This window comes from Sceloporus occidentalis, unplaced genomic scaffold (genome assembly GCF_023333645.1).
Source record: "Sceloporus occidentalis isolate IW3139 unplaced genomic scaffold, rSceOcc1.0.p SCAF_1, whole genome shotgun sequence".
NCBI classification, from domain to species: Eukaryota; Metazoa; Chordata; class Lepidosauria; order Squamata; family Phrynosomatidae; genus Sceloporus; species Sceloporus occidentalis.
Genome location: NW_028316981.1, coordinates 274,467,324 through 274,494,908, shown reverse-complemented (window position 1 = coordinate 274,494,908; position 27,585 = coordinate 274,467,324). Strand labels below are relative to the sequence as shown.

The window sequence follows — 27,585 nt, the reverse complement described above, 5'->3', positions numbered from 1 at the left end:
CTGAAAACATTTAAGGCTGCATTCACACTGCAGAAACAATCCAGGTTGATAGCACTTTAACTGCCGTGGCTCAGTGCTATGGGATTTTGGGAATTGTAGTTCTGTGAGACATTTAGTCTTCTTTGTGAGAGAGCTCTGGTACCACAACAAAGTACAATTCCTGAAATTCCATAGCATTGAGCCATGGCAGTTAAAGTGGTGTCAGATTGGATTATTTCTGCAGTGTGGATGCAGCCACACAGGATTTTTGTTAATGTAAATGCTGTCTGTTGCTTTCAGTACAGTACTACTAAAAAGGCACTTCATGAATGAATGAATGAATGAATGAAATTTTATTTCTAGACCGCTATTCCTTGCAGATCACAGCAGTTTACAAAAACCATGACAGCTCATGGAGAGAAAATAGTCTTATAGTCTCTGCCAAGGATACATTATTATTCTGTAAGGTAATAGTCCTACAGCCAAAGTAGTGGGTATTATGTCTATGAAAGCTCACGTCAAAGTAAAAACCATTTAGTCTAAAAGTGCTGCTACATTTCTTTTTCTTTCTTATTTTTCTTTCCCCTTCCTTCACCCATTTGATTATATCACAGGTACACATATACTCAGTTCCTCTCTGGGATATGTCACTTACAATAGATATGTTACAATGGAGATTCAGAATTAGGGAAACTTTACGGAGTGTTTGTTTTAAAATGGTAACCCTGAATTTACAATTGTTTCTACTTTCAGTGTTCCACTCAAGAGTTCTTTCTAATAGTCAGCACACTCTCTCAGTTGGAAGCTGCAATTACAGCACTGGTTCCAGCTATTCAGACTCAGGTGCAAGCAACATTATTGCATAGAAATCTCTTGGAAATTCCTGAGTTGCTGTCTTCAATAAAAAAATATTTAAGCATACTTAATGAAGATGCAGCAAAGTAAGTAAACTGAGTTTATGATTAGTTTTGGGATGCAATGTCATTTCATTGTTAAACAGTAGCTTTAACTAATTCTTTGTTATCCTGTCTCCTCTCAGTAGTACCTCAAAAAGTAACATTGTTACTGGCACTCTGTTACACTTTAAGTGTCATCAGGGAAAGGGCAAGAGAGTGCTAAGGGAGAATGCCAATTAAAAAAAGGTGTTTTCTTCTCAACCTGCTAACTTTAAACATCATCCACATGGTATATGGCAAGAGAGGACTTAGGTACAGAGAAGAGATTCAAAGTAAAGGGAGTTCAAATAACTGTAATGAGATTCAGTGAATAAGGATATATAAAAGCTATATGAAGTCAGGTGCAAGCAAATCAAATTAGTTGAATTTTGCACCAGTATACCTTAAAGAGAACACAATACAAATGATCTTGTCCTAACTTATCTAACATAAATAAGAGCAATGCTAAACTGACATTTTTGTCAGCTAACTTTTTTGTGGTTTAAGATAATCAGGAGGGAAATCCTTTCAGCCAATGAGAAGCTTGGAGATTCATCAACCAGGGTCACAGCTTCTACCCTAATACAAACATTCTGGGGTTGAGATCTAGGCTGTCATTGGAGTTTTTTACAGAGATTTTATTAAGATGTGAACCCCATGGAAAAACATGGTTAGATCTCCATATTCTTTTTAACTGTATAAAGCGTATGTTAGATCTTACTCACAGTCATGGAGGAGTTTATACGTAATCTTCTACTAGTTTTTCTTTATTGAATTTTTGATTGGCTTCCACATTTTTCTGAATAGTGATCATTTCCTGTTTGCTTTTTGCACATTATGCCCTATTCAGTTCTGCAGTTCTAAAAAGTAGCATATGCAGTAGTTCTCTAGGGTCAGAGCTAAACTAGATATGACATTTGTCATATATATTTCCCTGTGTGTGACTCTTCTTCCTCGAACAAATATTCAGGGTCTGTGTTAGAACCATGTTATTGGGGCAAGGGCACTTAAACTCTATCTTACTGATCTGGTTGTGATTCCTCCTAGTAAACCAGCTATTTGCAATGGAAGTGAGATTCTCATTCCAATCCACTGGAGCTTCCCCCTGTTGTATATAACTCAGACACAGAATGGGTGTACCATCGTTTCAGTCCAAATCGTATCCCTCTCCACATGTGCTGAAAACTTGTTCTAGAAAAACATAACTATGTTGAACTACATTGCAAATATTCCATCTAATTTGGCTTCACGTTCCTACTACTTGATCTTTTAAATGAGATGCCAAGAACTTGACCTGGAATATCCTACACTGTTGTTGCTGCATGCCTTCAATTTTTTTTTACTTAGGGTGACCCTAAAGAAAACCTATATCATCATCATTATTTATTTATTTTTACAAAAAAGGATATCCTGCATATTTTTTATAAAAAAATTAATGTTGATGATATGCTCTGGTGAGCTATAATTCTGCCACAAGATTTTAATAGAACACCTCCTACCAGTAGTTTTAAGCATTACACCAGTGATTCTCAAGACAGAAGGTGTCTAGGTGGGACACAGGTGTTTTAATCATTGCAGTAAAAAGTATTTTCAGTAATTTGTTGTTCTTATGTACCTTCCGTTGATTCCAGCTTGTTACAGCCCTATCACAGGTTTGGTTTTTTTGGGGGGTGGAGGGGTGGGGGCAATATTTATTTAGAGGAGATTTGGCACTGCCATCTTCTAAGGCTGAGAGAGTGACTTGCCCGTCACCCATTGGATTTCTGTGGCTGAATGAGAAGTTGCCGTTGTCCTAGTGCCACACTGCGCTGACTCTGTAGGTTTAACTGATTCTTCTATCTGAATTACACAGAGGGGTTAGTGTCTGTGCAGTAGACTCATTTGGAGCATCATTATATTTATTTCTACCCTACCTTTTTCTCAAAATTGGGATTCAGGATGGCTTACAATTTTAAAAAGAACGATATAGCTAAAACATGTAACGTTCTTAAACATTAAAAAGGAATTTTATACATGTTAAAGCACTTGGAATAATTTTGTAATTCTGTTCTATATAACTGTCTTATAAAACATACCAAGGACTGATGGTGAGCTTCCACAACCTCCAACAGCAGCAGTAGTCAGATTGAAACAGATAAAAAACACAGTCAAAATTCACAAAATACTAAAGTTGAAACCAGTTAAACCATAATTTATATGCTTTACATACTTACATTATTAGACAACATGTATATTGTTTTTGTGGGTTTTTCGGGGTCTAGAAGAGTAGCCCAAAAACCCTGCAAAAAACTATGGATGCCGGCCATGAAAACCTTAGACTTCACAACATGTGCATTTACCACTCTTTAAAATAAAAAATGTTTTAGGTAAAAAAAATTGAGTACAACTTTTAAAAATGCGGTTTTCTGTAATTAGGGCTGGAGACAAAACTGAACTGTTCAAGGATCTTCAAGAATTTCCTTTAATAAGGACAAGGAAGGATGAGATTCAGGCAGTACTCTGTCAGATCCAGATTCACCTTGAAGATATACGAAGAATACTAAATTGCCCATTTGCTGCTTATGTAACAGTATCAGGACAAGAGGTAACATCATTATTGGCTTCAATATTCTGTTCTTTTTGGGTGTACCAGCATTTTATAAATTGTATCAAGCATTTAATCTTACTTGTTTTTTGTTTTTTTACAGATATAATCTTTTGCTTTTAATAGTAATAATAACTGGCGGTGACCTATACGTTTATAGGTGGGGGTATCAAATGTAATGAACCCCTTTTGTGAAATATTAGTTCAGTGAAATCATGTTCATTATATACTCCTACAATTGTAAGGAGTTATAATGTTGAGTGAAAAACAGAGCAGTTATTTTCAAGTACATCTTAATAAATGGTTGCATATTAACTGCTACATAGAAGATAAAGGAGGATAGAAGCATGAAAATACATAGTATCCACCAACATTTTTGAAAGCTATGTGTCAATGCTTATAAATGAATATATCCAGAGGTAGCTGTGTTGGCCATGGAGCAAAGTATAATAATATCCAAAATCCACAAAAGACTGATACCTTTATTGGGACAACCAACATGCACAAAATATGTTGCGTCGAAAGCTTGCAACATGTATTTTGTGTATTCTGATTGATCCGATAAAGATAGCACTATTTTGTGGATTTTTAATGTTATTGTACAGTGCTTACCAATTAATGATTTTAGACTATTCCAAGAGTTCTCTAATGAGTGATATCACACCTAAATTTTTGTGTTATTATATGTTACCTATATTGTTAAATTTTATTTACCTCAAAGATTGAAGGAGTTAATTGATTCACCAACTGTTTTCTACTTTTAAAACCCATTCCTGAAAGCAAAAAACAAAACAAAACACAGACCAAGCTTATCTTGCTTGCTCTTTGGTTACCCTTGAAAAAGGCTTTATCAACAGAAGATAATCTCTTTATATAGAACTGTATGTAATATCTTGGATTAGAATAATAGCAACAGAGAGATGCTTTGGAACTAATGCAGTTATACTGATTACATGTGGACACTTCACTGAGAATTTCAGAAAGCAGGTGTGGGATTTATATTGAGGTATCTGGAAAACAAATGTAATGAATTAATTCAGTAATTTAAAATTGCAAATGATCTGAGTATATGCTCATTATGAAATCAGATATTTTGTCAAACTGAGTAATGATCTGCTGAGAGTCAAGTACATATGTCTTTATTATATTTTCATTCCAATTAAACACTTCAGTAGGGCAAACAATAGGAGCCAATGTGATGTGGTTATTTGAATGTTAGACAGTGGCTCTGAAGTCCAAGGCACAAATCCTGCTTAGGCATAGAAACGCACTGGGTGACTGTGGCAAATCACCTTCTCAAAGCCTTAGAGGGAGGCAAAGGGAAACCCCTTTTCAGCCTATCTTGCCAAGACATCCCTGTGATAGAATTGCCATAAGCCAGAAGTGACTTGAAGGGAAAGATTAGTGAAGATTAATATCTTTGCTAGCAGGAAACTCCAGAGTTTCTTCACAGAAGGTTGTACTTTGCTTCTACTGTAGAGCACATCTATTTGTTGATGGCCTGCTTTGCTCCAGTATTATCACAAAAAGAAAACACCATTTGGCCTAATCCAAATAGAGCAAATTATACCAAATAGAGCAAATTATACAGGAAGAGGACTGCTGCCCAGAATAAGCAAAGAGATAGCACAGGAATGTGTAGATTCTCTGCACAAATTCTAGTCCTCAGGACCAGATGAACTACATCTGAGGAACTAAAGTAATTTGTAGATTTAATCTTCATTGATTATCTTTTAGAGACTTCAGAACAGGAGAGGTCCCAGCAGACTGGAGGAATGTTTCCTCATCTTCAAAAGAGTGTAAAAGAGTTGAGCAATTTTCAATCTGTCAGCTTGACATCAGTACAGGAAAGGTTCTAAAATAGCTTAGTAAGCAGTCAGTTTGTGTAGAAAGTAATGCTGTGATTACTAAGGGGCTCGACAGACAGGTGGCTAAACATCACTCCTTTTGGCCCCAGATCGTTGCTGCAGCAACCAAATACCGCGGCAATGATCTGCTCCCTCTCAGCAGCTTGGGGGACGCCATTACTTTCTTCTCCTTCAGACTTGAGGCAGGGTGTTGTGTGCCTTCAAGTAGTTTCTGATGGCACTATGGCGACCTTATCACACGGTTTCCATGGTAAGCTTTGTCAGAGGGGGGTTGCCATTGCTGTTTTCTGAATCTGAGAGAGCATGACTTATGTGTGTGGTGCCTTCAAGTTGTTTCCAACTTATGGTGACCTTAACGTGAAACTATCATGGAGGCTTTTGGCAAGTTTTGTCAGGTTTGTTTTTTTTTTGTTTGTTTGTTTGTTTTTGTTTTTGTTTTTGCTATTGCTAGCCTGAAGCTGAGAGAGTGTGCTTTGGGTTTTTCCCCTAGAAGTGCCACCCCCAGAAGGCAGAAGTCCCGTCCTCTGGAAGTCCCACCCCTGAAAGTCCTGCCCCTAGCACCCAGTGACACATGGTACAGGTATGCCACTGAGTTTGGGCAATCAATTTCTAAAAGGTTTGCCATCACTGGTAGTACATCTTGATTGAGTAAGGCTTTTGACAAGATCCTTTATGATATTGTTGTCATGTTGAAAATGGAGTAAGCTAGTTTTCGGTTGCTCCAGAGACTAGGGGCCCTAAGCAGATGGGCATGATAGCATAGGCTGGGGCCGTGGCATCTTGCCCTGGGGCACTCCCCAGGCTGGCATGGAGATAGGTTGGTGTTTACACACCTGCCTGCTGCCACATCATGACCCACTACCACCACACACCTGTACCTGCATCCATTATTGTGTGTGCTGAGAACCCCCTATTGTGGCCCACATGGGTGGAAACAGGGTGCCTGGCTACACTGACATGGCAAGGCACCCCTATCTGACATCACAGGCTGCAGCAGGGATCTTCTCAGCACATAAGAAAGCAGAGGTTCATGGTACCATCTAGTCTGTCCTATGTTGCCGTGGAATTTCCTAGAAACTCCACAGCAAACATCCAGTCTTTTTAGATAGGCTCACATCCCCTTTCTCTATGACAGATGTTGGACTTCCAGCTATGTGATTCTATAATGCTTTATAGGCATGAAGTATGTGATGACATAGGCTCTTGCTCATCAAGGATTATTCCACAGCTCATTTGTTAATCTTTTGAGTACTACAATGTATTTTTCTCTGAAATAGACTAGCAGGTTCCTGTCTCATGTTTAATTATATGATATTTTAGTTTCAGATTGAAGTTAAGAACCCACTTGTGTCTTCTGTACCACTTGACTGGATTAAAGTTAGCAGGTATGGAAAGATAATAAATTTCTTTATTGCTTTCCATTTTTTACTTCAGTTACTAAACAGTTAACTTCCAAGAAAAGATCTTAAAGTCCTAAATAGTGTTAGAAAAGTGTAAAATATTCTAAAATAAATATGTGATAGAATAAATAATCAGTTTCCCAACTTTTCTGCTTTATGGGGAAGGTGTAAAAAGTCTGATAAAATCAGATTCCTTATTGCATTTGAATGTGAGTAGAAGTCCACTTTAGATGTCAAGACTCAATACGGAAAGAAAGGGTGGTGAAGCATGTGTATACATCTTTACTTTCTTCAATAGCACTATCTCACTACATTTCTACAGTGCTGTTCATCATGGAAAGAATCAGATGTATATTTGGACGTTTGATTCACATTATAACATTTTAATGAGTGTATCTTTCAGCTTTGGTGCGCCTGTAATTTATTTTATGTTGTTGTTGATGATGTTGTTGTGTGCTTCTTCAATTCGTTTTTGACTTATGGTAACCTTAAGGTAAGCCTACAGTGGGTGGTGGAGTCTCCTTCCTGTTTAGAGGCTGGATGGCCATCTGTCAGGGATGCTTTGATTGAGAGTTCCTGCATGGCATGGGGTTGAACTGGATGGTCCTTGGGGTCTCTTCCAACTCTATATGATTCTATGATTCTCATGTACACACATACAATGTAGACTGAACATACCACCCAAACACAAACAAGTTAGCATATACACACAAAAATCATACACACAGTTTTTACCCTCAGGTAAAAACAACAAAGTAGACCCGAAACGTAATTTTGAACAGTTGTATTCAATTATTTTCCATTAGGAAATGTTATTTTATTCAGATTTTACTAATTAGCTCCATCGGGCCTTCCCTGAAAGAGGAGCTCATCCCTCCATCCACCATCATCCAGAGAGGGAGATGGGGAAGCCAGCTCCAACAGACCTTCCCTGAAAGAAGAACCCATCCCTCCATCCACCATCATCCAGAGAGGAAGAAGAGTAAGCCAGCTCCATCAGGCCATCCCTGAAAGAGGAGCCCACCCCTCCATCCACCATCGTCCAGAGAGGGAGAAGGGTAAGCCAGCTCCATCAGGCCTTCCCTGAAAGAAGAGCCCATCCCTCCATCCACCATCATCCAGAGAGGGAGAAGGGGGAAGCCAGCTCCATCAGGCCTTCCCTGAAAGAGGAGCCCATCCCTCCATCCACCATCATCCAGAGATGGAGAAGGGTAAGCCATCCAGCCTGGAGGGAGTGAAATGGCAGGCCCAACGCCATCGGGCCTATCCTTAAGAAACAGAGCCCTCCCTCCAGTCCATCTGCCTTGATCCAGGCCTCAGAGGGAAAGATGAACTCCAGGACCTGATCCCTTTCCCCCCAACCATTCCCTTCTCCTTTTGTGTCATGTCTTCTTAGATTGTAAGCCTGAGGGCAGGGAACTGTCTAATTAAAAGATTGTATGTACAGTGCTGTGTAAATTTACAGAGCTATATAAATAAAGCTTAATAATAATAATAATAATAATAATAATAATAATAATAATAATAATTCTAACTTGCACTTCTCCATTGTGATTTCTTTAGAGCTGAAACACTTTGTTGTTAAGCAGAATATATAAAGCTGAGCATTTGACCTTATTTTATTATGTTATTTTTAATGTTTTCTTCATTGAATGCTTCTTGGCAACCACATACCTTACTCACCATATAAAGACTGACGGAACTGACAGTTTAGTAACATAGTAAAAGGACCTTTTCTTGTGAAACTTATGTTTAAGGCACATAGGGAGTTGTTGTTATTTGTATCCCACTCTTTTCCCTGAACTGGGACCCAGAGCAGCTTCATAATATTAAAAGAACAATACCTGTTCCACTAACATATACTTTGGTCTCTAATATGGAGGTAACCTTAGGTTATTACCCCATTAAAATGTGTTCTACATTGTCTGTTGTGTGGAACAAATGAATGTCTGCCATAAGTAAACTTACAGGCAGATAAGTGGAGAAGAGCATCAGCTCCTTTATCAAGAAATGTATCATTTCATATAACAAGATACTCCTTTTCCTGTATGGAGAATACCACTGTATATGCAACATATAATGTGTGATGATTCCTAAGAAAAACTGTTCATGTGTATAAATTGTTCCATGACTGATTGCTTAGTAACCTTCATTTCATATTTGATTTTCTTTTCTAGCACAAAAGCTGTCAGCCGTTTCCATACTCCTTTTATTGTAGAAAATTACAGGCATCTGAATCAACTACGAGAGCAGCTAGTCCTTGACTGCAATACAGAGTGGCTCCGCTTTTTAGAGTGAGTTTACAAATTGAATTTTTATTGTTGAAGTAAGACTAAAAGTGGATTTCAGAATACAGGTGGATGACTATTACGATTATGACTGTAGCAAATGTTATTCAGTTGTGTATACTTGTCTGCTTTGCAAAAGGTGGCACATTTAAAATATATTGAGCCAGTAATTTAACACGGCAATTACTTTTTTGAATGTTTATATCGTATTCTACAATTCTTACAAGGTAGATAAAGAGTAGCCCAATCTTTAGTTCAACTAGGCTATTCATTAATTTACTTACTGTTGCATTAGTAGTTATACTTACTACTAATTGGAGTTCCCTGAATGATGTCATTCTGTTTAAAATATATTTACAACAATAATGCAGTGAGGCAATGATTAAAAAAGCAGAATACAAAACTAAGATAAAATCAGCACTAGAAAATAAAACACAATAGCGTATAAAACTAAATTAAAACCACCAGCAAAGTAAAAGTTCAGAGCTGTAGAAGCACTAAAACAGTTTTCCAAATAGAATGCTTGATGCTGGAAGATCATTGTTTAAGTACTAAGCAAGCTTCTCTGACTAGGCAATTTCACAGACAGAGTGCCACCATTAAAACCAGCCATCTTACCTTTCTTTGTGGGTACTGTGCATCTAGAGGAGGGCCTGTCATATACTGTCAGTCTTCAGTTCATAAACACAAGTTTTAGAAAGGTTCAGAAAGCTTTGTTCCAAAACTAAAGATCTTCACAGTATAAACGATATTGTCAGGACTGGAGCAGTTTTCGTTACAGAGTATATTAAAAGCTAATAGCAATTCCCCAACCATAGATGACTGGATTTTAAAAGCCGTAGATGTAATCGAAATGGATAAATTAACAATGTTAATGAGAGAAAAAATAACTAAAGAAGGAGAAGAGATGTGGGATCCATTGTTGAGATACTGTAGAAAGAGATGGTCCAAACTTGATTAGAAAATAAAGATAATCATTATATTAATAAGATGTGGAAAATAATAATTTCTTACAAATGAAAAAAAAATAGAATATATAAATTACATAGTTCAAAAATAAGAAAGAATATGTATATGTAATAGCGAGGTGGAGAAGAAAGTAGAAAAAGAAAGAGGAATACATTGCGCCCTTGCCTTATGCGGGGAATCCGTTCTGGACCCCCCAGTGTAAGGCAAATACCGCATATGAATACCCATTGAAAACCTGTTGAAAAAAAATAGATATAACAAAAAAGGAGGGGGAATAGCATGATATGTGAAAAATGATTTCGTTTATATGGAAATCCATAACAGTAATCAGAGTGAACCAGCTGAGAGCATTTGGATAAAACTAAATGGAGAAGTTGGAAATGCAGCATTGTAGTAGGAGTCTACTACAAGCCACCAAACCTGAAAGAGGTAGTGGATGATCCTTTTCAGAAAGAAATCTTAAAGATGCAAGAATCAGTAGTTATGGGGGACTTCAGTTACTCTCATATCTGCTGAGAGACTGCTAACATGATCCAACATAATTTGCTATTTCAAAATATAAAAGAAGGAACAAGGGGCTTGGCTTGATCCTAATCAAAAGGAAGAAGTTAGTCATTGAAATCAAAACTCTACTTTAGGGAAAAGTGACCATGTTATGCTAGAATTTGTAATTGTGGGGCAGGCAAAGAAGATTATAGTCAAACATGGACTTTAGCTTTCAGGAAAGCCGATTTTAACAAGCTCAGGAATATACTGGGTAGAATTCTATGCTAAAGTAAAAAACAAACAGCAAGGGTGGGAGTTCTTGAAGAAGGAGTTGCAAAAAGCACAATCACAAACAATCCCATGGAAGAAGAAGATTGGAAAACATCTAAAAAAGCCATTGTGGTTGCACAGTAACTCAAAGAGGAAGATGGGGGAAAGAGCATGTATAAAGAATGGAGAGAAGGATGAGTATGAATGTGTAGCCCAATCTTGCAGGGATAGTATAAAACACAGGATGAACTAAGACTGGCTAGACATGCAGGGAACAACAGAATATTTTTTTGGATACCTTCAAGGCAGGAAGGACCAAGGAAATGGTGGCACCTCTGCTCAGTAAGGGTAATAAGATGCAAAGAGATCACAACAAAAAGGTAGGACTGCTCAACCCATATTTTTGTGGTGTTCCTTCCCCCAAAAGAGAACTGTCTGCATCCATGTATCAGCAATAACTTTGGTTAGGGATCCAGACTGCAAATCAACATTGATAAAATAGTCTGGAATTGCCGAGTTAACCTAAATGAGTTCAGACTACAAGACCAGAAAAAAACGTATTCTGCAGTGCAGAAGGAACTAACTAATGTACTATCTGAACTATTTGCTGTCATTTTTGAGAAATCTTGGAGAACAAGTGAGGTGCCTGAGGACCAGAGAAGAACAAACAGACCAATCAGCCTGACCCCAATACCAGGAAAAATATTAGAATGGATTATAAGGGAGTAGGCAAATATCTAGATGACAATGCAGTGATTAGTTGTGAGTAACAAATCTTGCCAAACTAATCTTACACCTTTTTTTTTTATCATGTCATTACTTTAGTAGGTGGTAGGAATGTGGGGTGTTGTTTATCTGGATTTCAGCAAACGATTTGATAAAGTCCCTAGTGATATTTAGATTAGCACACAGATTAAATGTGGAATAGATATAAACATTGTCAGATGCATCAATAATTGATTGGAAAATGTCTCAAGCAGAGTGCCACAGATTTCTGTCCTGGGACTGACATTCTTCAATATATTTTATCAATGACTGAGATGATGGATTAGAGATAATCCTTATTAAGTGTGTAGATAGTATAAAACTGGGTGGGTGGCTAACACATTGAAAGACAGGAGCAGAATTCAAATGGACTGAAATAATAGAATTAAATTCAACAGGGGCGAATGCAGAATTCTACTTTTGAGCCACAATAACCAAATTCACACTTAAGACGTGGGATACTGGGACTAGTAGCAGTATTTGTGAAAAGGATATTGAGATTATCATTGATCATAAGTTGAACATTAGCCAGAAATGTGATGCTGCAGCAAAGGATGTATAAAGAACAAAACATATGATTAAAAGTTAAAAAAGTTTTAATCTGGTGAAGAAAAGACAGGGTGGCATGATTATACTCTTTAAATATCTAAAGGGCTGTCACAAAGAGGTAGGTACAGTTTTTCCCCCTCTGCTTTCTGCACAAGTAAGACCAGGCCTAATGGTTTACCTTACAAGAGGATAGATTTCGATTGAACATTAGAAGCAAATTCTTGACAATAAGCGTGGTTTGATAACAAAATCAATTACCTAGAGAGGTGGGAATGATCTTCCTTGCACATCTTCAGAAAGGGGCTGGACAGCTACCAGCTGGGGATGCTCTAGAGATGTATTCCCTTCATTGAGCAAAGGATTGGACTTGATGTCCTATGCAACCCCTCCAACACTATGATTCTGTTCTTTTTGCAGTACAATGGGTAAGCAGGATACTTGTTTTTGTGTGGTCTAATTTATAAAAATCCACTGCATTATCTACAGTGGTCCCTTGCCTTACGTGGGGATCTGTTCCGGACCCTGCCGCATAAGGCAAGTTCCGCCTATGCTTGAGTCCCATTAAGGATAATGGGGCTTGTGTGTGTGGTGGTGCGGTGGCGCAGGTGCCATTCATTAAATGGCGCATAAAAGGCACCTGTGCCATACGTGAGCGCACTATACTTGGAAGTCATTCTAAACTGAATGAGACTTATTGTCAGAGAAGTGTAACTATAGGACTGTGCCTAAATATTTTATTTCTGTTCAAATGAGTAGTTTCAACTAGTTGTGTAGGAAATATATTTATCTTGTAAGACAGAATCACTTATTACTCTGGGATAGATATACTTTATTCATATTCATATTGATCCATTTGTTTCTCTTCCTTATCTATCCTCCATTTCACATTTTCATGTATGTAGTGATTTTAGTGATCATTATCACGCAATCTCTAAAGCTGTGGATCACCTAGCAACTGTGGACTGCATCTTTTCCTTGGCTGAGGTTGCCAAACAAGGAGGCTATTGCAGGTAATGGTTTTCTAAATAATAGCAACAGAAAAGTAAGGTCTAGCTTTATTGTTGTAATGTTATACAGAAATAAGTACTGTCAAACACTTACTTGCCATATTTGAAAGCAGGACTTTCTCCATAAGACTGGAATATTCCTACGTTGTAGCTGAGAAAATGAAAGTTGGAACTGTTGATGACATATTTATCAGGTGGGAGATCAAGGCAGAATTGATGGGGTTACATTTCCTTCACTATGTAGCCTAGCTTGCTTCATTACACAGAGTGCAGAAGTATGAATGTGGAACTCCTTAAGTGCCATTCCATTTAACATACTGTAACATTTTTTCAGACCTGCAGTAAAAGATGGGAGATCAGAGATAATGATTAAAAATGGGAAGCACCCTATGATAGATGTGTTACTGGGAGAGCAAGAGCAAGAACAATATGTTCCAAATGATACACATTTAGTAGTAAGTATTATATATATATATATATATATATATATGGAAATATATCTTGTTTATAACCTGTCTTTTTAGTTTCCTAATGGCAATTACTCTAGATTCAGTGAACAGCTTCAGTTACCTGTTGAAAAATGCAAGCGATTGCTTCAAAAAGGCTTATTTTTTTAGATTATTACTTAAGATTAAGATGAATAGACATAGTATTTAGTATATTGGTGTATGGTAAGAACTGCTAAGAAGCTAATACACAAATTGTTTTTTAAATTGGTATATTTACATCATTCTTATTTGGGAGGGGATGTCTGTCTCCATGGGCTCTCTTTCTCTGTCTCTCTGTCTGTACACATACATGTGCGCATAGACCCAGGTCCAAGGATAGTAGTTAAATCAAACAGACTGTCCAGTGCTGATACTCCCTTTTGAGAAAGGTGCTTTGTGAATTACAACACTTCAGAAGACAAGTAAAGACCATGTTTACCCAATTATTTTGTTTTTGTTGAACAATGATAACATTGTATGTGCGTGCATATTTCAATGAGATGTAAACCACTTTGGGTACTCAGACAAGGTGGTGACAGCAAGACAAAAATATCATAAACAACTAAAACTATTGTAATGAAATTAGAAACCTCTGAAGTAATAATTTGGAAGTATTCTAGTTCCAGAGATCCTTGCGTAGACCAGAAAGATATGAAATTATTAAATTAGAAATTTCTTTAAAATACTGTAATTATACTTTTCATTTTTTCCAGGAAGATGGTCAGAGGGTAATGATAATTACTGGGCCTAACATGGGTGGAAAGAGTTCTTATATAAAGCAAGTTGCATTGATTACTCTCATGGCACAGATTGGTTCCTATGTACCAGCTGAAGAAGTGCAAGTTGGAATTGTTGATGGCATATTTACCAGGTGAGAGATGAAATCTTTATTTAATATTAAATAATAGACTTAAAATAATGCTGACTTTATCAAACACTTGTTTATAAATATTATCTGTAAATACATATGCTTGACAGTTAGCTAAATTTAGGTTCATACTTTTTAAGTAGAACACATAGCATACCTAATTGCTATTTGAGGAATGGGAAGATAAGTGCTCACTAAAGCTTCAAATTCCAGGGATAGGTTGAGTGAAATGTCCATTAGCAAGAGGAAAAGTTTATGCACTTCCTACGACCACTTCCAGCTAGCACTCACCCTCTGACCCAGTATTCCTTTTGTCTTTTCAATCACAGCCACATCTTTTCTGATATCAAGAAAAACTTCAAATTCTAAAAAAAATAAAATGGGGCAGAACCAGTCTACTGTGTGCCACTTGAATTAACTTAAAAGAGTCCTGTACCAGGATTCCTATACAATCCACATAGTTTAGCTTGTGTTTTAATAATCCATCATCTGACATTTTAAATATATTTTTGTTCTTCATTATTATAAAATAGTACAAAATGAAGTATGATTGACTCTAAGACTTAAATTTATCTCTAGGAGAGATGCTTATTTAGTAAGATTACGTGTGTATTAAAAACCTTTGAATATTTCCAGGGAAAATGAATATTTCCAGGGAAAATTTCCAGGGAAAATGTATTCATCTTAATATAGAAATGTAATTCTACCTTATAGTTTCAGGGACGAACACAGTTCCTAACACAGACTGTGTGGAAGAACAGCACCTCCAAAGGAAAAGGGACTAGTAGAGGACAAATGAGAGAGCCTTCAGTCTCTCCTTTCTCGTGGCCTGCCTGCTGACACATAGAATCATAGAATAATAAAGTTGGAAGAGACCACAAGGGCTATCCAGTCCAACCCCCTGCCATGCAGGAAATCTCAATCAAATCATACCCAACAGATGGCCATCCAGCCTCTGCTTAAAAACCTCCAAAGAAGGAGACTCCACTACACTCCGAGGGAGTGTGTTCCACTGTCAAACAGCCCTTACTGTCAGGAAGTTCCTCCTAATGTTGAGGTGGAATCTCTTCTGTAGCTTGCATCCATTGTTCTGAGTCCTAGTCTCTGGAGCAGCAGAAAACAAACTTGCTCCTTCCTCAATATGGCATCCCTTTAAGTATTTAAACAGGGCTGTCATATCACCTCTTAACCTTCTCTTCTCCAGGCTAAACATCCCCAGCTCCCTAAGTTGTTCCTCATAGGGCATGGTTTCCAGACCCTTCACCATTTTAGTCGCCCTCCACTCTTGGGCAGATATTGCAATACTTCTATGAAACCACCCTGTTGTCATAATGTTCAGATTACTTTCTTGTGACATTTGATTTGTTGGTAGTGGGGCCTCTCTGTGGCAATACTTTTGAGCCATGATTTCATTTTGGATTCATGAGATGGAAAGGGCTGTTGATATGGTCATTCCTAAACACCTACTGCAGTGCTATTTAACCCGTAATTAACCTTGGTACACTGAAGATCCACAGTCAGTTAAATAGGATGGATTAGTCAGACTGAAGATCAATGAGAAGGTTCATCTTGCTTGTTATGCAGTAGTGAAATTGGGAGAATAAGATTTATCCTGACTTTCCTACCCTATCCTCAACATTCTGCCCAGCACAGCTATTTCATGTGATGGGGAGACTATTGGAATCAAGCATGGAGACCAGAAGTGGAATCCTAGGTTACCTGTTGAAATAAATTTACTAGGCACTTCAGTGAGAAAGCCGCTTGTATTTGCTCAGCATGTAATGCCACAGTTATTGCAGAGTTTGAGGCAGTGTCATTGTCAGTGTACAGCAGCAGCCTAGAAAAGGTGAGTCAGTTACCAGGAGGTCAGAAATACTGTTAAGGAGAAAGAGTGAAGAGCATGTGCTAAGAACAGTTGAAAGTTGAAAGTGGAGTAGTAAATCAACATCAGAAGATCCAAGAAATTCAGCAGCAAACAACATCATAGACAGTGTGGGTCATAAACAGCAATCAGAGATTTCAACCAGAGATGCATAAAGAATGAAGACTGCTGCTACTTGCAACATTTTGCTCAGCATGCTGGCATATTAAGTGATGGGTTCTTAATGTGTATAGATGTGGGTACAACATTAATGCCTGCATTTGAGATGGATCTCTTTCGGCAGGCCTTTCCAGGTTAGCCTCCCCTTCTCTAATACTAATAGTTCCCATTACCCCGCGAAGACAGAGCTCTTTGCCTCAATTTTTCTACCTTTAATTTTAGCTCATTCTCTGTTATAATTTTTAATGCATATTGCAACCTGTTTTATACTGTTATAGTTTTTATGATTGGAATGGGAGTTGGGTTTATTTTTAATTGTATATTTTATGCTTATTGTATTTTATTGGTTTGTTGTTGTTTTGTTTTTTGTTGTTGTTGTTTTTTTTTTGTTTGTTTTTTTGTCTTGTAACCTGCCTTGATTATTTGGGAAAGGGCAGGATATAAATAAATTATATTATCATTATTACTACTTTAGCAGAAAATTTGGTTTCAGAGGCTAAAATAACATGGGAAAAATAGGGATAAGTTCTTACATCATAAAACAAGAACAGCAGTTCAACACATTTCTGCCAACTTTTATTTAAAATCAACAATACACATGTGAAATGAAACAACCAGTTCAGCTAAGCCTTGCATAAGTAAACAGAAATAATCTGAAATTTCTAGAGAGCTATTGAAAACTTTCTCCAAAATGCATCTGGGAGATGGCTTTTTTCTTTCACTAGTTCCCACTTTTCTTATGATTTCTGTTTTGGTGACCAAATTTAGAAATCTATGCTTTTTTAACCTGCTGTGGAGTGGCTGGTGAAGCAGGTTTCTGCCCTCCCCCTTTCTCTCTGTTGTGCTGTTCATTTATGCTCCGTAAGGGAGTCCAGAGTTACCTGCTGTATACTTTGCCTTTTATAGGCAGGCACACACAGCTACAATAGAACCAGCTAAAGAATAATCTCATTCTTTCCCAGATAAAGTTTTATTGCATTATTTATTGCAGACATGCTCCTGCAACCCAACACAGAAAGTCTGTGTTTCTTTACCTTCCTCTGAATATTGATGCTGCTAAAAGTACTTACAGCTACCTGAGGATAAGGAGGACAAGAAGGATGTTAGCCAGCTGTAATAAGACTTTGTAAAAAGGAGCTTCTTTGTCAGAGGCATAGTCAACAGAGATATATCTATATTCTTGAAGAAAAGGTCACATGAGCATTCAATATCAAATGCATCATTCTGGTCATCTGAAAGTCATCTTGTAGTAGCCACGAACAGTGACCATATTTTTTAAATGGACAATTCAACAGTCATTTTCAATAAATGAGCAAATAATCCATTTTTTAATTCGGTGGACAGTCAATAATGGATGAGCAATTAGGTGGAAAATCCATTTGCACCCAATTTCAGCAGCCAATATTAGCAAATAATTTAATAGTAGCTGTTAAAATGGAGTTGTTAATATTGTTCACATCATAAGTTTGAATGATGTTTCCTTTAAATGACTGCTGTGTCTGTGATGATGTTAAGGAATATGGGGCAAATAATGAGTTTGCTAAGCAAGTCAAGCTGAAGAGATCTGAGGCACGTTACAGACGCGCCTATAGTACATCCCCAGGACGTACTAGGGTTAGGAAGGGGCATCACTTTCTGATGCCCCTAACACTAGTACGGACTAGGTACGTACAAAATGGTGATGCCTTATACACAAGGGTGCCACCATTGCTATGTCACCACTGCGCCGCCTCCAAATGAGGCAGCACGGAAGTGACATACTCGTGCTGCGTGAGAACGCCTGGGGCGCTCTTTTGGCGGTGCAGGAAGGAGCTCCGTTTTGGAGCTCCTTCCAGGATTTGCGTCACTGGCGCAGCCTCTACACAGCTGCGCCAGCAATACAAATAAGTAAAGGGCCATGCAGCTCCTTTCTCTTGGTCCCCGCCGCCATCGGGTGTCCTTGGGGCATGAAACCTTTTGCTGCTTCCCCGCGGCCTGGAAAGCGGCGGATCGGGGCCTCAGAGGCTGCCACTGTGGCAGCTGAGGCCCCGATCCAGCGGGGAAAAGGCCGGGTACAGGCCGCCCCAAATGGGCGGTCTGTAACGCGCCTCAGTTTGTGATTTCTTCTAAAAAGGTTTTGAAAGTATTCCTTTAAAAGTTTGTGTTCCAAAGTTCTTGTTTCATGCAGATTTTTGTGATCATTACTGAACACATTAATAATTTAGAGCTACATTAAATATTTTCTCCCTTTGTGTTTCCATATATCCATTGGGTATGCTTTGTTGCAGAAGCCAGCTAATCCAAATGTATAAGCCAATTAAACAATGTTGCTGGTTTATGAAGAAAATCAGCCCCTGTTGCATACAGTTTAAAGAATAAAAAACATTCTGGCAGTAGTGGTACATCCCTATTATAATTTTAATAAAGGCACAACTAATGCAATTTATTTTTTAAGTCAAATAAGTTCTCACTTTTAAAAAAAACTTTGAAATAATGTGTTCCTTTTAAAATTGTTTTCAAATTTAGTAAATCTGTGAACTTCTAATTGTTAAAAATGTTGTATCCTGTAGGGATACACAGAAATTATTTAATTGCTTATTTCTAGCCAGATTGAATTTGCTATGTGTAGATGCATCTCCCATCATAACTTGAAATGAAGTCATTATGTTATATCTATTTGCTCATTTGGTGTTCCATTTGCAAATATATTAGTGGAGCATTGTGAGGATACGCTAATTAACACATCATGATAAGACAGGATTATAACGAATCCTAGCTTGATATGATGGAGCAAACATGTCAGTGTACACTTCCTTATCCATTTCCTTTGCCAGCAGGAATGGAAAAGTTGTACATTTTAGACTTTTGTGTATCCAAATTAACAAAAGGAGGGGGGGAAACACACTTAGTCCTGTACAATCAGTGTTTGGTGGTTGACAGTTCTTGTGGTGTACATCTTCTAAACCGTAGATACGCCTGGAATTTGTTGCTGCTTGAATCCCTGTGTGAGTGTTGGAAGATTTTGGATTTGCCTAGCATCATTAAGTATATTGCACTTTTATGCATAAAATAGCTAAATGGCTTGCTGTTTTCTATACCGTATATAGTCAACTATAAGTCGACCTCATGTATAAGTCGAGGTCAGGTTTTGGGTCAGAATTGTGGATTTTGCCATGACCTGTGGATAAGTCGAGGGTAAAACTTGGAGGCTCCTTCAGTGTGTGTATGTGTGTGTATGGCAAGAGCGACTCTCATTGAGGTTTTCTTCATCATTTCCGCCAGACAGGCAGGTGGGAGAGGAACTCTTGAATAAGCAGCAATGTCAATTGATCACCCAGAACTCTTTCTGCTTGGCTCTTTCTTGCTAAACTCCTCTCCACACCACATGGAGAAATCTGAAAGTGCTGCTATCATGTTTCCATACTGACCCATAAACCAGTCGACCTGGGATTTTGGGGTCAATTTTTCGGCATACATTTTTAGATTTATGGATGATTATATACGGTACATTTTTGCATTTTTATATACACTTTATTTTGGAAGAGTAGTATAATCTTTTGTTATGTGAATCTGAGGAAATAGATCAAGTCTGTGAATGCTTATGCTACAACTTCTTTCACATAGCAGTTTCAAAGATGCTACAAAATACACATACATTTGTTATATTGTTAGTATTGTGTACCTTCAGTACAGTATCATTTGCATTATATGTCAGATTTAGGTAAAATCGGTTAAGTTTTTTTAAAAAAAAATGAATAAAAATAAAGGCTATAATCAACAAGATCTTGAAGGAATCATTCCACTGTAAATTCTGGTTTGACAAATGGAAGCAGCTCCAGTGGCATCACTCGGATTGGTGTCACTCAGTGCAGTAACTCGTGATGTCACTTTTCTCATAATGAACTCCTCCTTTAAATTACAATATTATATGCACAACCTAAATGTATTAAAATGTACATAGTTTCATATGGTTAAAGTGAACATTTGGTAAGATGTTGTTTTTAAAGAAAAATTTAAAGGTATTTTTAATTACATACTAAAACTTTAAATGCAACATTTTTTTTAAAGCTGGGGCCTCTCCTTTCCCTTTCCACTGAGCCTCGCCCCACTCACGCCATCTCTTCCACTGAGCTCAGTGAATACCACAGTACTTATTTATTTCAGTCTTTACATTTGGTTGTCTGCATGTTTCAATAGCCAACTAACTTTGTGATGGACAGAGAACACAGTAAAATTGTTCAGCCAAGATTCTTATGATTTTTTTTACCATCACAAGTACATGTACTATAAGACAGTAATACTTTTGTGTAGTAGTCTCTTAAATTTAGACTTGATAAGATTGACTTACCTTTTTTTTTAATTGCAGAATGGGTGCCACAGATAATTTATTTAAAGGTCACAGTACTTTTATGGAAGAACTGACAGATACAGCTGAGATAATTAGAAAAGCAACTTCACATTCACTAGTAATTTTAGATGAACTGGGGAGAGGAACTAGCACACATGATGGAATTGCAATTGCTTATGCTACTCTAGAATATTTTATTAGAGATGTAAGTATATTATATTATTTTGAATGGATCTTGTTTTGAATATTGGGAGATACTGTTTGGATTTTTAGCCAGCCTAATCCTAGTATTTTGGAAAAGTTTCCATTGAAGACGTATCATGCAGCAAAATTAATGGGGAGGAAACAGGTGGAAAAATAGCAGGTCCCACCAGAGTTAATTCCACCTACTCTCGTACCCAAAATTACAATGTTTCTGAAGTATTCTCAGACTCTGGCCTTGGCTAGACTTCCATTGAGGAGAATTTCAAATGAGTAGGATCACTGAAATCTTCTTTTCTATCAATGATTTTTTTAAAAATAAAAGGTAACTGTGGTATTACTAGAAGGATGCCTTTGACCTCTAGCTAGGAACTGGCTCCTCTCCTCCTCTCTCTCACACACACAGAGGTTATACACAGGATGTAGGAACAAGCCTTGGGCTTGCTTTCCTTCCTTCACTCCATGTACAAGCTTGAACAGAACCCATAGATATGCATGTGAGTATGTTCAATATATATAGGCCATCTACCATGGAAAAGATACATATATTGTATATTACTCTCATAAGATAAAAGGAAACTAGTGCCTATGTTGAAGTGTAAGAGTCATGTCTCTGTGTTATAGTGAGTCACTTTATTCTACAGATTAATCTTCCAATAGTCCAGGGTAGCATCATATACAGTACACTACAATCTTGTATGCTTAAAGTGATAGAGGTGCTTTGTTCCTAGTTTTTAAAAAGTTAATATTTTCATCATATATATAGCAAAATGCTGTCATTTAGATGTCTACATGTGGGCATGGATCCAGTATCCCAAGATTGTGATCCTGTATGATTTGAAAAGGCTGAATACCATTTGTTAATGTTGTCTCTGCCAATTTCAGGTATTCTTGAGGGCTAGTTGACACATGGCCTTGTTATACTGATTGCATGTGTACTAGAGGTGTGTGGGAGGGTTCCAGCTCATGCCTTCCCTCTACTAGTGTATACAGAGTCTAAAGCATAATTTGAGTTTATACTTACACAAGTAGGGTCCATCCATAAAGTCTTTTCTTCTCCCTCATAGTAGATTATGTAAGTGAAGCTTATACTCTTTCACATTTATGGGTTAAAGTCAAGGAAAACACATAAGAGGAAGTACACTTAAGGGCAAGTGCAAAGACAGTGGCAACTGATTCTTCCTTCCACTGAAGACCCCTCATGATCCATAGGGTGATGTGCTAAAAAGTCCCTGGCTTTCATAACAGCTTTTTTGAGGTGCTGTTAGAAGCAGAATACTATACATTTCACTGTGCACAGTGCTATGGATCCTAGCAGATACTCCCAAGATGAAAAGGGTACTGATTTCTAATGTATCAGAAAATTTGGTGAACATGTGTTGAACATCAGCACCTCTAGCCTTGCTAACCATATGTGTTAAAATGATTGTTGGTAAATGATACTATATAACTTCCCTGTTAGCTTTTTTTCTTTCCAAATCTGAATGTGTTTTCTTTCTCTAGGTGAGTTCACTGACACTGTTTGTCACCCATTACCCTCCTTTATGTGAATTAGAAAGGGCTTACCCAAGTCTGGTTGGGAACTACCACATGGCCTTTTTGGTGAATGAAGATGATAGTGAACAAGGAACGGGTATGATATCAAAGTTACCTGATTGGTTATTTTCTTCTTGTTGTGCCTGAAAGTGGTTTGGAATTGTTGCTTTCTATCTTACCACAGGTTAATATTTGCAAGAAGGCAACTAGAGGTGTTTCATGACTCGCTTTGTGTAATGGTTAGCTGGAAGTAACTTTAGAGATTTCCATAGTTATTGAGAAAGTGAAATGTAAACCACAGTGCACAATTGTGAACTCTTAATAGAAAAGTTTATTTCATCTTTTCTAGGAATTAAAGATGAAGAAAGTCCTGAATCTGTCACTTTCCTGTATCAAATAAAAAAAGAAGTTGCTGCAAGGAGCTATGGGCTAAATGTTGCTAAACTAGCAGATGTTCCTGAAGAAATCCTTAAAAAGGCAGCTCACAAATCAAAAGAGCTAGAGAGATTTGTGAATATAAAAAGGTTAGACTATAAATTGATTAATATGTTGCTTAGTAATAATGCTTTCACATGAGGGTAAAATAAACTTTCTGAGACCAGGCTTAAAAGAGCCTGAGTGATTCCTAAATACTTAATTATTCTGTGTGGTCTCTGTGACTCACATAAAATCATCATTCAGAACCTTCTAGGGCAGCGGTTCTCAACCTTTGGGTCGCGAGCTCTTTGCGGGTTGAATGACCCTTTCACAGGGGTCGCCTAAGACCATTAGAAAACACGTATTTCCGATGGTATTAGGAACTGAGACACTGCAGTTTTATGGTTGGGGGTCACTACAACATGAGGAACTGTATTAAAGGGTTGCAGCGTTAGGAAGTTTGAGAACCACTGTTCTAGGGCATTATGGAAGCTTTTTGGCAGTTGCCCTGCCCATCTCCAGTGCCTCTGTAATATGGGGCTTCTCACCAAAACCACCAGTTCATTTTCATTCCTCGCTGCAGCAGAGTCATTAGGAACTTTGTTTCACAGATTCGTCATGCTTCATGGGCTGGTTCAGGCCTATTCATTTTCAGCTTCGGCAGTTGGCCTTGGCAGTGATCTGGATCTCGTGTGTGCCCTGCTGGCAAACAGTCACTAGCAGAGTCAGTATCTGTAGCATTTAAGGCTTCAGACACCCATTCTGAAATTGTGGTGGTGTGTCAGTGCCTGCTTAATTTTGTTCATATCTTTCTCTTGTTTTCACATCATGCTTCTGATATGAAATGGAAGTATGTTCTTAATGTTCTGTCTAATTAGATAAATAAATGATCTTGCTGATTAGTTACTATATATAAATAAGCAAGTGAGATATTTAAATGCTTATGTATAGTAAGTTCTAACACTTAGCTTTCTGTTTTGTTTTTCAGGAAAAGGCTGTTGACTTTTGCTGAAATATGGAATACTAACAATGCTGGAGAACTGCAAAGATGGAAAAATATGTGTGAAACAGATAACGATTAGAGCCAACCTCAAAAATTCTTTTGAAGTCTGGCAATTGAAAATGGAAGTAGCACAAGAGGCTTGAAATAACTGATTAGACAAAGAAATACATACAAACTGAAATTTCATATCACTTAATGGATATTGGCAGAGTTTAGGTGGCTAACAGCTGGTTCACTTGATCATGGTTGTTTATTTCTATATGAATTAAAATACCTCTAGTTAACAGTGTTTAGAGGAGGATGCTGAAGCAACATCCTGTGATCCAAACAAGGTATCAGAAGATATGTCTGAAATTCCATATTTTAAAAAAAATTGAAGGATCTATGGAGCTTAATGACCTTTCTTCCCATGCAATTTTCTTAGTTTAAATTACTCTGAAGCAGTTAGCCAAATAATTAGGCCCTTTAGAAAAACATAGGAAGTGTTAAGCCCCCCTTTTTTTAAATTTTAAAACAAACAGATAAATATATGAGATCTGTTGATGGGTCTTCTGCCATCTCCTGTTTTGGTAATATGTTATGTAACTACTGTACCAGGAAATGACTGAATGAGCCTTCACATGGACTTTGACATGATCAGGGATACATACAAGGGCTATCGGGTGTAGAACATTTTATTGCAAAAAAGGAATATGCCCTCCAATAGAGCATCTACTGGATCTTGCTTTTTCTGTCATAATTATTCTCATCTGCCATACTTCATTCTAAAAACTTGTTCTAGAGATTTAAGGAACCTGTGGAGCAGGTTTTCAATGCCATGGAGAGCTGCAGAGGGGCAAGTGAGAAAGAGAAATTATGTCTTGATTTTTACTGATGTTGATATCGAGGTGCACCACTGGATCTTGCCCTATGAAACTCGGCCTTTAAAATATTTAAATACAATAGACATATTCAACCCTAATGTTCAATTTTTAATATTCCTTCCCAATGTTTAATCAGTTTATTCAGTGAAAGTAATAGTATTTTATTAAATGCTCCCATATCATGTTTCACAAAGGCAAGCCTTTCCAATGTCGTCTTAAAAATGTACTTTAGTTAAAACATCTTTTAAAAGATCTTTCCTGTTAAATGAAGTTGCCTGTAATTACTGATGGAAAAAACATGAAAATCATATTTGTAAATTATAGAAAAATTATCTTGTATTAGATAAAATATTTTTAAAAGAGTATATTTTATTTCTGGACCAGTTACCATGACAAAATAGTAAGCCATTTCTTTGAAGTAAAGTTTATTTTTATTTATGAATAAGATATTTGAATCTAGTGATGTATGAGAAAGTTTAAGGGCAGAGTACAAGAAAGTCAACTTAAACAATTGAAAATTTAACTGAAAAAAGTGGTCTAAAACATATTAAACCATTTAAAGCAAGTTAAAACCATTTTAAAACCATTTATGTGTACAAACTTAATGAAATCTTTCGACCTCAATGGCTTTAATAAATCATTGTAGAATAATATGGTGATTCTGTTTACCATCAGTTCAGTTGTATAGAAGAGTATTTTCATACTTTATATAACTAGATTTTTTTAAAATCTGGGAACTGATTGCTAGCCTCATACACGACTGTGACATTATCAGCACTGGGGTTGATCATGTTCCTAGCCACTACTTGTAGTGATCTTACCTCAGTATTGCCACACTCTTCCCAAGGGTATACAACTACCAGGATCCTTAGTGAATCCAATTCCTGAGATATGAATAAGGCTGTTCTTCTAAATTTTTGGCTCTAACTTAGCTACAAGGTAGTAGATGTGGTTATGCTGAAAAAAATAATAAAAAATTATCAAATAAAATATAATATGTTTATGGAACTTTTCTTTTAATAACTGTAAACAAACTAGTTTTAAGGCAATACATAACCCACTTTCATACTGTTTTTAGACTCAGACTGCTTCTGTCTCCATCTACCTTACTCCTGTCTGACTCGCATCTTCAGCCTTAGCACATTCCACTCACATACTTTAACCAATCATAGACCGTATACAGTGGACCCTTGGTATCTGTTGGGTTTTGGTTCCCTGTGGATAGCAAAATCCATGGATGGTCAAGTACCATTAAATACAATGGTGTAGTAAAATGGTGTCCCTTATATAAAATGGCAAAATTAAGCTTTGCTTTTTGTAAATTATATATTTTAAAATTATTTTAGAGCCATGGATGGTTGAGTCTGTGGATAAAGAATCCATGGATACATAAGGCTGACTATACAGATTCATACAAACTTCTGCTTTTATCACTCAAGCTTCATACATTCTCCTAAACATACCTACCATTTAGGATAGCGATTTCCAAAGTGAGTGGTACAGCCTTCTGGGGGGCAGTGGAAAGATCCAGGGGACGGTGAGGGAAAAAGGGGCAACAGGAAGGCGGTGAGGAAAAAGATGGTCACAGAGGGTGCCTTCAGCCAAAGTATTGGTGTACAAGAAAGACCAGAAGAACCAGCAGCCTTTAGGACCATGGTGGGGATGGCACAGCCTCACTGATTGCTTTGTGAGGTGATGTCTTCCACTCTGCTTCCCTGTGCAAGCTCATTCCCTTGGCTGCATCTTTCACTAGTAGTGGCTGTTGGGGAACTCACTAGGCTTGGGCACACGGCATCACTTCTGAGACTTGGAGCAGTGCTATTTTGGGACATTACTGACTGGAGCAAGGAGTTTCCTGTTACAGTAAGACTGGATCCCATTTATGAGACAAAATGATTCACCCATTTGTGTTAGTCACAGAGATCACAATGACGAGGAACAGGTTGCTTACCTGTAACTGGTTCCTCAAATGCTCATTTGTGTCCTCACACAATCCATCCTGCCTCTCCTCTATATTAGTCCTCTTACTATTTTTTTTCTCAGACTATGAAACTGGGAAGAGTCTTTTGATGGGCTAGGATTTTTAAGGTTGGGGGAAGGAAATGGGGCTCCGACTGTAGCCAAGGGTCTGATTAGGGGAATTTTATTATTGTTGTTATTAGCTCAATATTGCAAGAGGGGGGCCTGCTACGACGGCCCGTCTCCCATTGTGTATACTGAAAGACCAGGAGATTCCAATAAATGGAGCTGAGACAGACTTCTAGAATTAATAACCAATTTATTTATAAGGGGAAAAACACATAAATTCACTAACACACACTCATACAAGGCTCAGGAAATCAAGAGTGGAAATAGGGAATAGTTCAAGGCAGTACTAGGGCTATACTTACTTCAGTAGGCTTCTTTAGGAGTCCAAATGGAATATGATGGGGATGGCATGAGGCTCAGCCATAGACTGACTGGGCAGGAACCAGGAGTCAGGAGCCAGGTCAGGGTTCAAAGGGACAGAGCTTCCCCCTGAAATCCAGACTGGCCCAGTGAACAGGCAAGTCTGATGATACTTATAGGGAAAATCTTGCTTCTGGCAAAGGTGCTTGATGGTGAGAACAAAAGGTGTTTGGTTGCTTGGTCATTGTAAACAAAGGCTTTGCATTGTGTTGTTAAGGTAAAGTGGTCTGACAACAATGGGGGGAAAAAGGTAGATGAGTTAAGTTAATCACTGGCTCATCAAGTGTGAGACC

The 27,585-nt window shown here is 37.6% G+C and overlaps 1 protein-coding gene across 1 annotated transcript in view; it reads left to right on the top strand.

The window, feature by feature from the left end:
* The window catches only part of MSH3 (mutS homolog 3), a 74,366-nt gene extending 48,504 nt beyond the window's left edge, over positions 1 to 25,862 (top strand). The window contains exons 14-24 of the mRNA XM_089493845.1: positions 733 to 920; positions 3,330 to 3,498; positions 6,687 to 6,751; positions 8,944 to 9,060; positions 12,996 to 13,103; positions 13,435 to 13,555; positions 14,302 to 14,459; positions 20,843 to 21,029; positions 22,529 to 22,658; positions 22,911 to 23,085; positions 23,967 to 25,862. Of these exons, the coding sequence (XP_089349971.1) occupies positions 733 to 920; positions 3,330 to 3,498; positions 6,687 to 6,751; positions 8,944 to 9,060; positions 12,996 to 13,103; positions 13,435 to 13,555; positions 14,302 to 14,459; positions 20,843 to 21,029; positions 22,529 to 22,658; positions 22,911 to 23,085; positions 23,967 to 24,060 (1,512 nt within the window). The 3' untranslated portion in view covers positions 24,061 to 25,862. The remainder of the gene's footprint in view (positions 1 to 732; positions 921 to 3,329; positions 3,499 to 6,686; positions 6,752 to 8,943; positions 9,061 to 12,995; positions 13,104 to 13,434; positions 13,556 to 14,301; positions 14,460 to 20,842; positions 21,030 to 22,528; positions 22,659 to 22,910; positions 23,086 to 23,966) is intronic.
* The last annotated feature ends 1,723 nt before the right edge of the window (positions 25,863 to 27,585 follow it).